Source organism: Podarcis melisellensis (genome assembly GCF_964234715.1).
Source record: "Podarcis melisellensis genome assembly, chromosome: 2".
Lineage (NCBI taxonomy): Eukaryota > Metazoa > Chordata > Lepidosauria > Squamata > Lacertidae > Podarcis > Podarcis melisellensis.
Window position 1 is genome coordinate 105,823,169 of NC_138529.1, and position 18,236 is coordinate 105,841,404.

Here is an 18,236-nt window from a genome sequence, read left to right on the forward strand (position 1 = left end):
CTGAGAGAACGGCATCTTTTCTTCTTACATTTTGAAAACCATAAATATTTTTATAACTCCAAAAGAAAAAAAGAGAGAAAAACACATTCAATATTTAATTTTCTTGATTGCTTTTCACATCTTAAAATATTCAGAATCACAAACCCTAAATTGCTTGATTTGAGGTCAGCTAGGAAAACAATCCAGACCTTGTGAACTATAAATAACGTTCTTTCTTGTAAAGGAACATTTTAAAATCTACGTCTCCTGCTTTATCACTGCAAAATCTTTACTTAGTCCCACAGGGTCTAGCAGTAAGAGAAAAATGTGCCTTTTTTGGATCTATATTATAACCAGCATTTTCACGATCAGTATTTAAAAGCTCCAAGGAGAAACGATCACAACTCCTGTATATTTGGGAATTTTGGCTCCCCAACTTATTAAGTAATACTTTCAGAAGTGGAAGCTACAAGTCAGACTTCAAACAGTACATTGCCCGCCCCACTAGATAATGAGAATCTAAAGATAGCAACATATGCTATGGGTTCCTCCAAGCCAATGTCCACTAAATAACATGAATGAGGGAACAGAAGATTCTGGGGAGAAGTACAGGCCTCCATTCAGTTCTCATTCTCCCTGTTCTTTGATGAGGTTGGCGTTCTTCTGCTTGATTCCCTTTATACCTTAGGTCTCTGTAAATGTCCCTTTCTAGGTCTCCTCCTACCTGTCCAAATACCTGTCAAACTTTCCATGGGGGAGCAAGAGCAGTCTGCAGGAGTGGCTGACTCTCTCACCTGTAGCCAACATCCCAACACAGAAGCTCTCTGGACTAGAAGGAATTTCTCAAGAGGGTGGAGAAAATGCTCCTCTGTGGATATTTGAATGTAGCTGGGAGTTTGCCTTTCCATCATAATTTAGTTTATGGGAACTGATGAGAGCCAGGGTAGTGTAGTGGTTAACAGCGGTGGACATGTAATCTGGTGAACCGGGTTCGCTTCCCTGCTCCTCCACATGCAACTGCTGTGTGACCTTGGGCTAGTCATAGGTAAAGGTACCCCTGCCATAGCTGTCAAGTATCCCTTATTTGAAGGGACAGTCCCTTATTCCAGCACCATGTCCCGCTGCTGTCCCTTATTGATGGATGTCCCTTAAATGTCCCTTAAATGATGTCCCTTAAATTTCAAAGGAAGCAGCTCCTTTCCCTCCGTCCCTGCCGGCCAGGGAGGAGGGAGGCTCCAACTGTGTTGCTTGGCTGTGTTGCTCACCCAATAAGAAGTCTAAGAACGACTGGGGGGTGGAGCTTGCATGCCTTGTGTGTGGCTAGTTAATGCAAGCTGAGGGGGGTTTTGAATGCTGGACGCCATTTTGTTGCACATGCTGCTGCAAACTTTGCAGTGCAAAGCCAGGCCAGGGAGCCATCTTAAGTTGAGGCTGCATAGGCCTTGTGGTGCATGTGATTCAGATTCTGTTCAGTTGAACCTCTGGTTACAAAGTTGGTTGGACAGTGTTCTCGAAGCTACCAGCATGAGTTTGACCAGACTGCAGGAGGACAGGAAGACTGGAGTGCCTGGAACAGGTGAGGCTGCAGGTCCCTTATTTTGGCTGATGGTCCCTTATTTTCAAGGCTGCTGGTCCCTTATTTTCAAATCTGTAAGTTGACAGCTATGACCCCTGCCCGTACGGGCCAGTTGTGTCCGACTCTAGGGTTGTGCACTCATCTCACTTAAGAGGCCGGGAGCCAGCGCTGTCCGCAGACACTTCCGGGTCATGTGGCCAGCGTGACGAAGCTGCTCTGGCGAGCCAGCGCAGCACACAGAAACACCGTTTACCTTCTCGCTATAAAGCGGTACCTATTTATCTACTTGCACTTTGACTTGCTTTCGAACTGCTAGGTGGGCAGGAGCTGGGACCGAAGGGTGGGAGCTCACCCCACTGCGGGGATTCGAACCGCCAACCATACGATCGGTAAGTCCCAGGAACTGAGGTTTTACCCACAGCGCCACCCGCATCCCTGGGCTAGTCATACTTCTCTGTATATTACATATATCACATTTGTATATTACAACCCATTCAAAACGTTTTATTTGCAGCTGTATAGCTGAGTCCACACAAAGTGATGGGAAGACTTTATGACTAGTGCTGCACCAAAACTTTATCCCATTTCCCCGTCTCTGAGTAGTAGCCAGCAATTAATGAGGAAAGAAATTGTATTCGAAAATAATCAAAGGAATGAGAACATTTTGCGTCAATATTCAGCAAGCTATTAGTATTAATCTTACAAACTAGGAGGTCTCAAATAAAAAGTCAGGATGCTTAAAAGACAACGACCATTTATTGTTGTTTAAGGGAATAATCCACTATCTCTAGCTGCAAGCATCTAAAATGCTCTGTGATTGCCTTCACATCACATACACACAGAGAGTGATTGAGGACTGTTGGAGAAGATACCGTATTTTTTGCTCTATAAGACTCACTTTTTCCCTCCTAGAAAGTAAGGGGAAATGTGTGTGTGTCTTATGGAGCGAATGCAGGCTGCGCAGCTATCCCAGAAGCCAGAACAGCAAGAGGGATTGCTGCTTTCACTGCGCAGTGATCCCTCTTGCTGTTCTGGCTTCTGAGATTCAGAATATTTTTTTCCTTGTTTTCCTCCTCCAAAAACTAGGTGCGTCTTGTGGTCGGGTGCGTCTTATAGAGCGAAAAATACAGGTAAGTGAATATCAGAACTATGTGGGTGGAACCAACTGAGTGGATTTCCTGCGTACTATGAATGCAGTCAGCTCCGCTCAAAAGGCCAAGGTCACCATGCCAAAGGTACACATCCCAGTAGGGGACCCAGTGACCAAAGAAGAACCTGGCCCATCTAGTCCAACATCCTATTCTCACAGTGGCTGACAATGCCAGAAACCCCAGACCCTCCAGGTCTCTCTATTTTCCAGGGACAGTCCCGAATTTACAGAAGCCATCCCTGTTTCTAATTTGATCCCTGAAATGTCCCGCTTTTCCCTCCCAATTGCTGATGCTCGGGGTCACTGAGCGTCACATTGCAAGTCAAAATATTCAGGCAGGCCTAAAATATATTTTGGCTATTATATCATTAGCCAGTAGGCTGCAATCCTAAGCCTTCTTACCTGGGAGAAATACCCCAACTGAATTCAATAGGACTTAACTTCTCTGAGTTACATAGTTAGAATCGCACTGTAAGGGAATAACACTGTAAGGGTTAACTTTAACTGTAAGTTTTATTCAACTTTCAGCCTTAGGGATTACTGAAGTTGGAAAAGTTCACACCTTAGGGATTAAAGTCAGAACAAACTCATCAGCTGATGCAATTTGTAAGGACTTCACTGGCTTGAGTCCAGGGCCATATTATTTCACTTATGCCTAACGCTTGCTAATAGGAAGAAAAATGTCCTGGATATTATTTTCCCATTTCTGGCTTGGATACTAGATAATTAAGACTTTTGCTGAGTTTTAGTGGGTGATACCAATGCCCTGGGTAAGGAAGTAATGAGAAAACTGGAGGTTGTACCACAGATCTCAAAAGCTCTAGCATTTGGTGGCATGGAGGCATTGAAATTGAAATGACAAGCATTTAGGCATATTAATGTGACATGCCCTAGTGACACATTAACCCACATGTGTATAAATCTGGATTAACAAGTAAAGGTAGAAGGTAAGGTAAAGGACCACTGGACGGTTAAGTCCAGTCAAAGGTGACTATGAGGTGCAGTGCTCATCTCTCTTTCAGGCCAAGGGAGCTGGCGTTTGTCCACAGACAGCTTTCCAGGTCATTTGGCCAGCATGACTGCTTCTGGCAGAACGGAACACCGTGACAGAAACCAGAGTGCATGGAAATGCTGTTTACCTTCCCATCACAGTGGTACCTAATTATCTACTCACACTGGTGTGCTTTCAAACTGCTAGGTTGGCAGAAGCTGGGACAGAGCAATGGGAGCTCGCCCTGTCATGGGGCTTCGAACCACCAACCTTCCGATCAGCAAGCCCACAGCACCGCCCACACCCCAAGTAGGCATGCTATTTCAAGATTATGTGCCCTGAGTCATGCTATGACATGGGGTTGTTGCATTGTTCCTTAATTCCTAGGGGGAATTAGCACATGATTGCTGAGTCCCTGTTTGGACAAAGTAGAAATCTGTTTAGTCTTACAAAATGCCAAAACAGCTATGCAGAGGATAAAATCTGCCAAAATGGTTACAGAAGATAAAATGGTGAGCTGGAGCTCAGTGCAACTGGAACTTTGCACATGCCCCAGATCTCTGTGTGTGCTTTGGTTTTACTCTGAGCAAGAAGCGTGATGTGCATCGCAGAGAGCTGGAGGACGCTATAGATTTAAAAAGAGTTCAGTTAGACTCTTGTGTTTCTGAAGGATTGGCTGCTGTATAAAGGGACTTTACCGGCAGTGAAATAGCTGTATTGATCCCTAGAACTGCTGTGTCATTCTAATACAAGTCAACACCCTTAATCAACCTGAATTAGACCCTGTGAGATACCTTACTGCTTCAGCCCTTCTCTTTCTATGTTTCTATCTTCCAGATTTTGCTGTCTTTCTGCCCACATACATTCATTTTATTTGTTTCGTTTATTTATTGCATTTATACCCCAACTTTTATCCAGGGAGTTCAAGGTAGTGGACATGATTCTCTCCCTCCACCAATTTTATCCTCACAGCAACACTATGAAGTAAGTTAAGCTGAGAGACAGTGGCTGGCCATAGGTCACCCAGCGAGCTTCATGGCTGAGTGGGGATTCCAACCCTCAAAGTCCAACACACTAACCATGACACCACACTGGCCCCCCATGGCCAAGTGGCAGGGATGATGGAAGCTGCAGTCTAGTCTGACAAGATCTGAAGGTCCACCTTTGTCTAAGAGATAACAAGGTAAAGAAGATTTGCCGTGGAAACTGAGTGATTCCTATAATTTTGTAAGCAAATGTACCATATCAGTATGGACATGTATTCTTGATTGTTCTTCCCCACCCATTGTTGCAAAGGCATTTGACATGGTGTCGTGGTTCTACCTTAAAACCTTGAATATTTATTTCGAAAACTGAACGAGTGTGAAATTTTGTTGCCTCTCTAGGCACCGTTAATACGCTGCGCATTTCACAAAGAGCTTCCGCAAAGCTGCTAGGACATCCCTGTTGCGCAAGCTGTAAATAAAAGGGTTGAGCATTGGGGGGACGACAGTAATGCAGACCGAGTAGATCATGGCCCTTTGCGCTGAGTAAGAGTTCATAGGGGTGGTGTAGGTCAGCATAGATGCCCCAATGAATATGCCCACGACACATAAATGGGACAGACAAGTCCCTAAAGCCTTGTGCCTTCCCTCGGATGAGCGCATCCTCAAGACTTGCACCAGAATGGCGACGTAAGAGGAAACAATGACTAAGATGGGGAAGAGGATTACGACCACATTGTCAAGGTATACCACGATCTCAAAGGCAGAGGTGTCAGCGCAGGACAGCTTCAGCAAAGCCGGGAACTCACACACGAAATGGTCGATCACGTTCGAGCCACAGTACGGCAGAGAGTGGATGTAAATCGCAATGACCATGATGATCAGCATTGCTGTAGACCAGATCCCAACAGTCATGATGAAGCAGATGGTTCTCCGCATAAGGATTGGGTACTGCAAGGGCCTGCAGATGGCCACGTACCTGTCGTAAGACATGACGGCCAGGACCAGGCTCTCTGAGCTCCCCATGGTCAGAGTGAGGAAGATCTGGGCCACACAACCGCCGAGCGAAATAGTGCTCCTCTGCGTTAAAAAGTTCACAGACATTTTTGGGACCACAATGAGGATCTGGCCCATATCCATGCAGGACAGTTGACTAAGGAAAAAGTACATTGGAGTATGAAGCGAGGAGTCCATTTGGATTAGGAGGAGCAGGAGACAGTTTCCCAGCAGAGCAATGAAAGCCATCAACAGAACGATGCTAAAAAATAAGGTGGGGGCCTTTAGATGCAGAAGCCCCACAAGATGAAACTCTGTCCAGAATGTTGCATTTTCATGAGCCATTGCCTCTTCCTTGGGGTGGAGCTGAGGACAAAAGGATAAGATTTAAGGAGATGGAACTCACAGAATGCCAGGTTTTTTTGCTTTTTGCTTTTTTTTGGCTGTGTATTAATGATGATTTGGGGGCTCGTGATGGGGAAGTTAGACATTATCTCACTTTCAATACTCTTTGTTGGTGCAAAAGGTTTTGGGTGGTCATACTACATCCTTTGCAATTGGTGCACGTCCAATAACTTCCTGCTGAAATTTTGCCTACCACAAAGGTTTGCTTTGGGGGGGGGGGTTATTGTTCCACTTTTATTGCTCAGTGGTGCAAGGGTGCTCCTCCAATAATAATAATAATAATAATAATAATAATAATAATAATAATAATAATTTATTTATACTCTGCCCATCTGGCTGGGTTTCCCCAGCCACTCTGGGCGGACTCCAACAAAAGTCATTCAAACCTTCCTTAAACAGGGCTGCCTTTAGATGTCTTCTAAATGTCAGATAGTTGTTTATTTCCTTGGCATCTGACGGGAGCGCGTTCCACAGGGCGGGCGCCGCTACCAAGAAGGCCCTCTACCTGGTTCCCTGTAACCTCGCTTCTCACAGTGAGGGAACCTCCAGAAGGCCCTTGGCGCTGGACCTCAGTGTCCGGCTTCAACGATGGGGGTGGAGACGCTCTATCAGACGCAATATTGCAATAGCATTGGGGGAGCATGACAGAAGAATGAACCCACCACAACAAATGCACAATGAGCACATCAATGGCATATTGTGGAATGCACCAGCAAAGCAAAGCAAAGCAAAGCAAAGCAAAGCAAAGCAAAGCAAAGCAAAGCAAAGCAAAGCAAAGCAAAGCAAAGCAAAGCAAAGCAAAGCAAAGCAAAGCAAAGCAAAGCAAAGCAAAGCAAAACATCAGAATTCTGGAGGGGCCCAGGTTAAATGTTTTTTATGTGGACATTTCAAACAACAACAACATTTTAAAAGGCACAAGGTCTTCCTCTGACCCCCCACCAATGTCAGACACAACCATGCTAACACAGCCTTGTAGCACTTGTAACTTAAAGATACAGTGGTACCTCAGGTTACATACGCTTCAGGTTACATATGTTTCAGGTCACAGACTCCACTAGCCCAGAAATATTACCTCGGGTTAAGAACTTTGCTTCCGGATGAGAACAGAAATCGTGCAGTGGCGGCGCAGCAGCAGCAGGAGGCCCCATTAGCTAAAGCGGTGCTTCAGGTTAAGAACAGTTTCAGGTTTAGAACAGACCTCCAGAACAAATTAAGTTCTTAACCCAAGGTACTACTGTATTTGGATATCAATGGAACGGTGCTGATGGTAGTTTCCAGCAAGTTCATAGATCTCCATTCAGAAATTTCCTAAGTGTGCTGGGCCAGGGCTGCAGCTCAGTGGTGGAGCATCTCCGGGGTCAATCCCAGGCATCTTCCAGTAGGGCTGGGAGAGACTGCCCTGTCTGAAGCCCTGCTGTCAGTGTTGGGAATTCCATCCCATCCTTTGATGCAGATATGTGGGTTGTTACATTTCACATGTCTGTTTACATTCCAGCACAGATTGCTGGCGTGAGCAGAACTTCCGCTCTGTATTGCTTTTGTTTTCTCTCTCTGAGAAGAACGGCAGGGAGAGAAGCCATGTTCTCTTTGTCCTGATTTATGTAGAATAAATGCGTAGTTTAGTATCGTATCCATGCCTCAAGCCTGATCTGTTGTGCTGTTTACCCTGCTGAGTAGTGTGTGCTTAAGCCTGCATGGCAGCTTGAGTCACAGACGCACGTCGGAGGAGCAGAGATCAATGGATCTCCGCAGCGGCAAGGCTGAGAGGGGAGACACTCCAGCTGGGGCCAAGCCAGCTGGCTTTTCATCCCCCGATTCCAACAGTCAGCCAGTGTGGACAATGGTGAGCTTAATGGACCAATAGTCTGACTGGGTATAAAGTAGCTTCCTATCTTCTAAGATGAGGGACGCAGGTGGTGCTGTGGGTTAAACCACAGAGCCTAGGACTTGCCGATCAGAAGGTCGGTGGTTTGAATCCCTGTGATGGGGTGAGCTCCCGTTGCTCGGTCCCTGCTCCTGCCAACCTAGCAGTTCAAAAGCACGTCAAAGTGCAAGTAGATAAATAGGTACCGCTCCAGCAGGAAGGTAAACGGCGTTTCCGTGCGCTGCTCTGGTTCGCCAGAAGCGCCTTGGTCATGCTGGCCACACGATCCAGAAGCTGTCTGTGAAGAAACGCTGGCTCTCTGGGCCAATAAAGCAAGATGAGTGCCGCAACCCCAGAGTCGGTCATGACTGGACCTAATGGTCAGGGGTCCCTTTACCTTTATCTTCTAAGATATATACAGAATTTCCACAGTGGTGATGGTATAGCTCTTTTTAGAAAGTGCAAATGTATGAAACTAGTCTCCCAATATTACCGATGAAGTGTTACAACCCACAGTCCACAGCCCTTGCTTTGTCTGCATGACCTTCCCATCCTCATTCAATCCAATGGAGGAGGGTTTCAACGAGAGTTTTAAAAATACTTTTTATATTTATTATGCATTTTCACAAAGCCAGGGTATTTTACGGCCACCAAGCTGCTGATATTAGCAACATTATTGCTGAGTTTTAAGACACAGGAGCAGGCTCGTCTGCTTTTTCCCTGGTCAAATGGCAACCTTAGTGTCAGTGGAATGAATGGGAAGGAGAGATGACATGCCTGTGAAGGATTTCTAGATCTGGGCTAAGAAGCTTCATTTTCAGAGAGAAATCATAACGGGTGCTATCAAGCCATTGGGTATTTTTATCATAGAATCATAGAAGGACCCACAAGGGCAATCTAGTCCATACCCTCCAACATTTATCCAGTGACAATAGGGAAGTCCCATTTCATACAGTGGTACCTCGGGTTAAGAACTTAATTTGTTCTGGAGGTCCGTTCTTAACCTGAGGTACCACTTTAGCTAATGGGGCCTTGCTCCGCTGCCGCACAATTTCTGTTCTCATCCTGAAGCAAAGTTCTTAACCCGAGGTACTATTTCTGGGTTAGCAGAGTCTGTAACCTGAAGCGTCTGTAAACTGAAACCCGAGGTACCACTGTAACGATAATTTTTCTATTTATACTGCATACATCTTACTGGGTTGCCCAGCCACTCTGAGGTGAGCTCCCATTGCTCGGTCCCTGCTCCTGCCAACCTAGCAGTTCGAAAGCACATCAAAATGCAAGTAGATAAATAGGCACCACTCCGGCAGGAAGGTAGACAGTGTTTCCGTGCGCTGCTCTGGTTCACCAGAAGCAGCTTAGTCATGCTGGCCACATGACCCGGAAGCTGTACGCTGGCTCCCTCGGCCAATAAAGCGAGATGAGCGCCGCAACCCTAGAGTCGGCCAGGACTGGACCTAATGGTCAGGGGTCCTAATGGTCAGGGGTCCCTTTACCTTTACCTAAGGAAAAGTGGGACAGTCTAGGATCAAATCAGAAACTAGGATGGCTTCTGCAGGAATCTTTTGCCCAATGTGGGCAATTCTGGGATTTAAATTCTCATGCTCTACTGCCTGAGCTATCACACCAACCACATGTTCCATTAATTTCTGTAGAAGAGCTAGCCACTTGCTTAAAGCTGCGTGCTCACCATACATTTAAAGCAGATGAATTCCTCCACTGATTCCTGGAAACTGTACTTTGTTAAGGGTGGGAAAGAGCTGTAACTCTGTGAGGAGTAAAGGGGGTTGGACTAGATGACCATTGGGTCCCTTCCATCTCTGAAGACAGCTATGATTTGTCCCCATAACTTTCTCCTTTCCAGGCAAAACAGCCCCAAGGCTTTCAACCATTCATCATAGGACTTGGGTGGTTCAGATCCACCCTTCGCAACAGCAATAACCAAAAAAAGCACATACCTTCATGTGTTCCTATATTAGCAGAAAGAGAACCGTTTAGATCCTTAAAGAGCTAGATTTCCAGTATTCAAACACAATTAGCTCCTTAAAGGACACAGCTTAGATGGATTACTATGGACCAAGCAGATCCAGGCTTCTATACAGACCTTGCATAAAGCATCAGAGAGCTAACCTGTGGACAGGCACTCTCTCCTTGTAATGTACCTTCTGCCTGTTTCATCACACCAACCTATTGAACGAAAGGTAGGAAGGTTTCTGCCAGAGATCTGACATCAGCGACTCTGGGGGGCTGAAAGGTCTTAGACACAATTCCATCTAAATACTGCACGAAACAGAGCTGAGCTCCCTTGCAGATGACATGAGTCCTTTGGGTAGAAACTGGTGCTTATTACTTATAGTTTCTAGTTCTATTGTGACCAGGGTGAAATCCCTTGAGGAAAACTGTTTTCTGTTACTTTGATCAGTCCTAAATTGAGACTGGCGTTTGCATCACTAAAGCCACGCAAGATTTACAATGTAGGTTCCAGTAGGACATTCTGGTTGATTGCTGGCTTTCGGGAATTTGATCCCCAGTCTTCAATTAATGAGGTGTTGACCGTAGTGGCAAGCATCTCGAAAGGATTTAGCACTTTAAGGCAGCTTGCCATAGCATAGCACATGGGTGTTCATTGAGATGCTTCTGCATTCATCTGTTAACAAATATGAAGGGACTTCTCTAAGTGACATGGAATCTGTCCATTTGCAAAATCAGTCTGGGATTCCCTTAATTTTCAGTATTCCCAACGCCATTTTTCTTTCTTTCGGGTCTCTTCACACGATATTCTAGAGTAGGACTGTACTGAATTGACAAGGGCCGTTTCTCAACTATTCCACCAAACTCAAACTGTGAGAGCCAGTGTGGTGTAGTGGTTAAGAGTGATGGACTCGTAATCTGGTAAACCGGGTTCACTTCCCTGCTCCTCCACATGCAGCTGCTGTGGGCTAGTCACACTTCTCTGAAGTCTCTCAGCCCCACTCACTTCACAGTGTTTGTTGTGGGGGAGGAAGGGAAAGGAGATTATTAGCCTCTTTGAGACTCCTTAGGGTAGTGATAAAGCGGGATATCAAATCCAAACTCTTCGTCTTCCTCTTCTTCAAAATCCAACTGTGGAGGCAGCATATAGCCAGCATGGCTGGCAACCATCAAAAACTTCCTCCATGAATTGGTTCAACACTTGTCTAAAGCCATCCACGGTGGTGATCATCACTGTTGGAGCAAGTTCCACAGTTTAGCTACGCGCTGGGTGAAGACGTACTTTCTTAATCCGCCCTGATTCTTCCAACATTTGGCTTCATTGGAAGCCCAAAAGTTCTGAGCATCCAGAAAGAGGAATATTTTTCCTCTCTATCCATCTATCCACCATCAATTTATATAAAGGTGATTTTATTAAGGTTTCTCAGCTCTGTATCAAAGATCAACATTTTCACTTTGCAACGTTATTATAATTTATTTCTCCTCTGTAAAGCTCAACCAAGAATTTAACTCCCAATTAAAGGAAACGTATTTGCTATGGGCCTAAAGAACGAACCTTCAACCCTAGATTTTCTGTGCGCTGATAGGAAGGGGAATTGCCCCCAACATGGCCGTTGTTACAGAGGGAACTAAAGTTAAAAGCTTAAATGTGAGACCATTTCTGCTACATACAAATCAGGCTTAGATTTGTTCTCTGAACAAAGCAATACTGGCACACTGTGATGCAAGCAGAAGTCATTCGGCACATGCGAGGAGTTGAATACCGCCCTCTGAAATAAACATTGGTTTCTGAAATAAATGTTCATTTCTGAAATGAATGGTTGATTTCAGTGAGCCTACTCTGTGTATGACTAAGTGTGGAACCAACCTTTGAGTGGTTATCCATAACCTAAGAGACATGGCGCAATGTACACATAAGCAAACCCAAAGTTTCTCCTAGTTAATTGAAGGAGACCTCTGCAGGTGATCAGAATGTAGTTGGGAGTGTGACAGACAGGCCTTGGGGCTGCCTCTTGGTGACCCAGCAACCAATGAAAGCTGGCAAGACAATCAACCAGTCAGGAGAGAAAGACTAGAATTTAGGTTACATGCTGACAGCATAACAATCATATAAGGATGATACAGGCGCACAAGGTTTCACTTTGTGAGTAAGGTTAGCTAAATGCTTGAAGGCGCTGAGTGTGTGTTTCTGGCTAGAGCTCTGATAGCTATTCTAGGTGGGGAAAGCCTACATAAGACTTGGTTTGTAAGAGAGTGCTCTTCAAAAGTTTATCTGTAAAGAGTTTCGTTTTGAACTAAACTTTGTGCCTGTGAAACCATCAAGCATCAAACCATGGGTAGGCATGGGTAAGACACATTCTACTCATGAGAAGAAGAAGAAGAAGAAGAAGAAGAAGAAGAAGAAGAAGAAGAAGAAGAAGAAGAAGAAGAGGAGGAGGAGGAGGAGGAGGAGGAGGAGGAGTTTGGATTTGATATCCCGCTTTATCACTACCCGAAGGAGTCTCAAAGCGGCTAACATTCTCCTTTCCCTTCCTCCCCCATTAACAAACACTCTGTGAGGTGAGTGGGGCTGAGAGACTTCAGAGAAGTGTGACTAGCCCAAGGTCACCCAGCAGCTGCATGTGGAGGAGCGGAGACGCGAACCCGGTTCACCAGATTATGAGTCCACTGCTCTTAACCACTACACCACACACGCTGATTCCCGGACAGTCTGCAGGCCGGACTGAGAAGGCGATTGGGCCACATCCAGCCCCCGCACTTTAGGTTGCCTACCCCTAGTTTAAACAATCGTTAACCTTTCTGCCTCTGCTTATCTCACACAGAGAAGCTTCCAGTAGCTTCCAGAACCCTCTTGAATGAATTAGAATAGGAAACTATCTACATATTAGATCAATCCTTTCTGCACTAAGAAATGCAAACTGACATGATGATGGTACAAAACACTGAAACTATTTTGTCCTGGAATGGTGTCTGATATGCCTTGTGTCTCAGGTACTTGAGCCTAGCTGCCCCATAGAAGAGTCCCACCACCACCAAGTGGGAGAAGCAAGTGCCCAGTACTTTCTGACTCTTTCCTAAGCAGCGGGCACCAAGACTTGCAGAGAGGTCTCCAACCAAACCGCTGCTATCAGAGCCAGGCAGATATTCCTCCTAGTAAGGACCAGATGTTGCAAAAGCTTGCATATGGCCCCATACCTGCCATAGGACATTGCTGCAAGGATGAGGCATTCTGCTGTACCCGTCATCAGAGTGAAAAATATCTGAGCTGAACATCTAGTCAGAGAAATGACATTCATCTTGCTTACAAAATCCACAACCATTTTAGGGCCAGTGGCAAGTGTTTGACAGATGTCCATGAAGGCCAACGGGCTAAGGAAAAAATACATTGGGGCGTGAAGAGCAGAATCCGCCTGGATCAGACAGAGAAAGAGGCTGTTTTCAGAGAGGACCGTGATGAACATAAAGACCAGCAGAGCAAAGAAGAGAGTGGGCAACTAGGTTTGGCTTTAAAAAACTCTCAAGAGTAAATTCAGTCCATGATGTTGCATTGTACTTTCCATTCCTTTTACTGCTGCCTCACAAGAGTGCAATTATAGGCTACATTCAGGTTTCATACAAGCCAGGTCTGGGGCTGAAAGTATAGCCTATATCCAGACCAACACGGTAAATGTAATAAACCAGGGTTGCTCTATTTCAGAAGGTAAAAATCCGGACACTGAAGTTGTTGTCTTTTGGCCAAAGTTGCTGAGGTTTTCTTAGTTTTGTCCAAATTGGTTGAGCATATTATATATATATATATATATATATATATATATATATATATATATATATATATATATATATATATGCTTTCGTAGATTTTCACGGGTACAGGAATGCAGGTTTTGGTGTCCTCGGGTGTCTTCCCGTGTAAAAGTTGGGGTGTCTAGGCGACGTTTCGACGAGGTCTCACTCGTCATCTTCAGGCTGGTGCTTTCGGCTTCTTGTTACTGGAACAGAGCAGGATCTCAGTGTTTGAGTTCCTATAAATACTGTTGAGGGGGTGTGGTGTATAGCCTCCAATGTTCTGGGCAGAGAGGAAGTTCCCAGGCTAGTGTGCCTTTTCTTCTTTTGTTCCTTAATTACTTGAGGGATATCTTGAGTGATTTCTTGAGTGATATCCTGAGTACCACTTAGGTGGGTCATTAGGTGTGGATTAGTTGCTAAAGTCTTTGTGTCTTGACCTCTTGAACTTTGTGAAGAGTTTTTCTGAGAAGATGGCTGTACTGCACTTAGTTGTGCTCTGGCTTGGCTTCGTGTATAGGGGCGAGCTGTGGTTTTGTGGCCTGTGTCAGCCAGATCTGTGTAGGGATTGCAGGGGGGTGCAGCATCCGGAGGTGCCACCATGGTTTGGCTACTGGATGGTGTCTGTAATTTATCTGTGGAGAGGGTCCGGGTTTGGGTCTGGTGTGGTTGATTGGTGATGGCGTTCTGTGTGCCTCTGGATCTGGTGTCAGTTTTTGTGGGGAGGGCTAATTTCCAGATGTCTGGCAAGCGGGATGTGTCGTCACGCTTGTTCATGTTGTGAGGGTGTTTCTCTATCTCGATGGCTTCCATGATTATTCTCTTGTGGTGATGTTCCATGTTAAAGAGCAATTTGGAATCTGCAAAATTAATTTCGTGTCCTGTTTCTTTCATGTGTTGGAAAAGAGAGGAAGTTTTTTCTTCTTTTTTGACGGCATTCTTGTGTTCTGCGATACGTGCATTTATTCGTCTGTTTGTTTGTCCAATGTACGTGGCTGGGCAGACTTTGCAGGGTATTTCATAGACCCCTTGGTTTTCCAACTGGATTTTATCCTTGGGGTTTCTGAGGATATTGGCTATTTTTTGGTTGGTGCAAAAGGCTGTTTTGATATTGTGTTTATGGAGGATTTTGCTAATTTTATCTGTAGTGCCCTTGATATAAGGAAGGAGGGCCATGCCATTGTTTTCTTCTGAAACACCCCCCAAAAACCAAGACACAGAAGAAAACAATGGCATGGCCCTCCTTCCTTATATCAAGGGCACTACAGATAAAATTAGCAAAATCCTCCATAAACACAATATCAAAACAGCCTTTTGCACCAACCAAAAAATAGCCAATATCCTCAGAAACCCCAAGGATAAAATCCAGTTGGAAAACCAAGGGGTCTATGAAATACCCTGCAAAGTCTGCCCAGCCACGTACATTGGACAAACAAACAGACGAATAAATGCACGTATCGCAGAACACAAGAATGCCGTCAAAAAAGAAGAAAAAACTTCCTCTCTTTTCCAACACATGAAAGAAACAGGACACGAAATTAATTTTGCAGATTCCAAATTGCTCTTTAACATGGAACATCACCACAAGAGAATAATCATGGAAGCCATCGAGATAGAGAAACACCCTCACAACATGAACAAGCGTGACGACACATCCCGCTTGCCAGACATCTGGAAATTAGCCCTCCCCACAAAAACTGACACCAGATCCAGAGGCACACAGAACGCCATCACCAATCAACCACACCAGACCCAAACCCGGACCCTCTCCACAGATAAATTACAGACACCATCCAGTAGCCAAACCATGGTGGCACCTCCGGATGCTGCACCCCCCTGCAATCCCTACACAGATCTGGCTGACACAGGCCACAAAACCACAGCTCGCCCCTATACACGAAGCCAAGCCAGAGCACAACTAAGTGCAGTACAGCCATCTTCTCAGAAAAACTCTTCACAAAGTTCAAGAGGTCAAGACACAAAGACTTTAGCAACTAATCCACACCTAATGACCCACCTAAGTGGTACTCAGGATATCACTCAAGAAATCACTCAAGATATCCCTCAAGTAATTAAGGAACAAAAGAAGAAAAGGCACACTAGCCTGGGAACTTCCTCTCTGCCCAGAACATTGGAGGCTATACACCACACCCCCTCAACAGTATTTATAGGAACTCAAACACTGAGATCCTGCTCTGTTCCAGTAACAAGAAGCCGAAAGCACCAGCCTGAAGATGACGAGTGAGACCTCGTCGAAACGTCGCCTAGACACCCCAACTTTTACACGGGAAGACACCCGAGGACACCAAAACCTGCATATATATATATATATATATATATATATATATATATATATATATATGAATGAGACATTTTTGAGCTTTTTTTTTTAGGATATTCGCCAAAATCTAGACTTCCAGCATGTAACGTCAATGGTGGTGGGTTCAAAGCAAACCAGATCCACAGTCTAAGTACAATGGAAGCATTTAACTGGAGCTGAATCAAAACTAGTACTATTATTTGTTTCTTGTAGGGTTGCCATATGTTCAGATTTTTCCGGACGTTTCAGTGATTTCCGGCTGCCGTATTCTGGCTATGTCACCACCATTGACATTACCGTTGTAAAAAAATAATTTATTTGAATTTAGATGAAAAAAGATAATTTAGATAAACGAACTTCCGTGTTCAAACTGTCTTTCTGCTTTTGAACAAGTTTTAATTTGCTAAGTGCTACTCAGTCTCTCATTAAAACTTCTTTAATTACATTACTCAGGGCGAAAATAGTCTTAGTCTTCAACAAGACCCATTGGTACATGTTAATTGGGTTCATTAAAGAGCTGTTGTTTTAACAAACTAAAACTGTTTTGTAAAAAATAACCTCAAGGGGAAAGGTTTCAGTTAATAAGGTTCATTGCTTCTGGGAGGTAGTTAGTTGTTGCAAAGAAGCACTTCAGGGAAACTCTGAGATATATGGAACTCTTCAAAAGTTTCTATTTGAAATAGCCCGTGATGGATTCCCAAGAGATTTAAATTTATTTGTTTTGATTAGATTCTGTATTGATTTTTTTCCCCACAGGAAAATTATCCCAGATCATAAGATGTATCATTCAGACACTAAAACAGGTGCACATTCCTATTTGTCCCAGTGAGTGCCCTTTAACATATAAATGATTATCTCCACTGTCAGTTTCTAATTGCTGATCAAACAGGAATCTTCTAATAGCCAGCTTCTCTGCCTCTCTCTTTGGGTTCACATGGCTAATCTCTGCATGTACACAGCTAAATGGCAGAACCTACAAAGGCTGCTTGACTTGAAACCCATAACTTGGAAATGGACTAAATTACTTATCCGCTATTGGCTATAATATGCCATTTATTGGAAAGTCCATGTCTCACCTGGATGCTCCATCTGCTACAAACTGTTAGTTACTGATGACAACAGGATTGGGTCACTTCTATTCCAACTGTTATGAATAGTAGAGGCGACTTGTTTCAGTGAGAGAGGATTTTCATAAAAATAGACATTGATGAAGACCTTGCTCTGTCTCATTACTACGTGCATTCATCTCTCTTAGATGGACTTGATGTTCAAATGACTACAAAAGGAGACGGAAGCAGGAAAGGTGAAGTAAAGGAGAGGGGGCAGAGCCAGCCCACCCATGTGGCGCACTGAGGCAGCCACTTCGGGTGGCAGAATCCTGTGGGGTGGTGACCCTGTGGGTGCCCTCCCCACCCTGTTGTCACCACTGGAGAAGGGGAAAGAAGAAGAAGCTTCCAGTGAGATCTCATGGAGCTCTCATGAAATTGTTGCTGGGAAGCCACTTCACCTAAGGGAAGGAGAAGCAGGAATAAAACTATAGGATACCTGAAAAATTGTCTAACCCCTTATACACCCAATTGATCATGGTACTCAAGAGGTCAAGGTCTATTGAAGGTTCCACCTGATCAGGAGTTCCATTCTGTACAATGTAAGAATTGAGGCTTTAGTGTTGTGGCACCTGCCCGCTGGGATTCCCCCTCCCCCATTAAATATTAGACAGGCACCATCTCTGTTGTCTTTTTGGTGCCTGCTGAATACCGTCCTCTTTCAACAAGCCTTTTAAGTTGGGATATTTGGTCCCCATTTGAATCTGTATGGGAATTGTTTTCAATATATTTTTTTAAAATGTGTTTTTACTGTTTTATTGCTTGCTGCTGGAAGCAGGAAAAGAGATGTTTGAGACTCAAAGATTTTCCAGATAACACGAAGGAAACCAGTCAATGCAACTTATGTGCTCCAGAAATAACAAGCTATTGAGTCCTCAGTGAATTTCTTCAAGAACTGGATTCTTCTGGGACTGACAGTCATCCTGCAAGAATATAAGACCATTGTTTGTTTCCTCCTAAGTTCTCATCCATCACTGAATGAGCAGCAGAACAGTTACTCTCCAGAATGATCCGCTTTCCTTCTTTGATTGAATTATGCTTCTCCTTGGCTTGTTGACTTATCCATCATACTTTATCAGAGACCAGCTCTGATCCTTGTAGCACATGGACAC

At 44.5% G+C, this 18,236-nt stretch overlaps 4 protein-coding genes across 4 annotated transcripts in view; 3 read left to right on the forward strand and 1 right to left on the reverse strand.

The window, feature by feature from the left end:
* Nucleotides 1–15,983, forward strand: part of LOC309365086 (olfactory receptor 2AK2-like) — a 54,080-nt gene extending 38,097 nt beyond the window's left edge. The window contains exon 2 of the mRNA XM_081903229.1: nt 15,903–15,983. The gene's annotated coding sequence lies outside the window, so the exon portion shown is untranslated. The remainder of the gene's footprint in view (nt 1–15,902) is intronic.
* Nucleotides 1–18,236, forward strand: part of LOC309359310 (olfactory receptor 2V1-like) — a gene marked incomplete at its 3' end in the record, with an annotated part of 107,792 nt that overhangs the window by 81,022 nt on the left and 8,534 nt on the right. The gene's annotated exons all lie outside the window — the stretch shown is intronic.
* LOC309365064 (olfactory receptor 2D3-like) overlaps nt 1–18,236 on the forward strand; it is a 99,084-nt gene that overhangs the window by 77,552 nt on the left and 3,296 nt on the right. The window lies entirely within an intron of this gene.
* On the reverse strand, nt 5,088–6,020 carry LOC309359360 (olfactory receptor 2M5-like; the record flags this gene model as incomplete). The annotated part of the gene is made up of 1 exon (XM_081892920.1): nt 5,088–6,020. The coding sequence occupies one exon, from the start codon at nt 6,018–6,020 to the stop codon at nt 5,088–5,090; it is 933 nt and encodes a 310-aa protein (XP_081749046.1).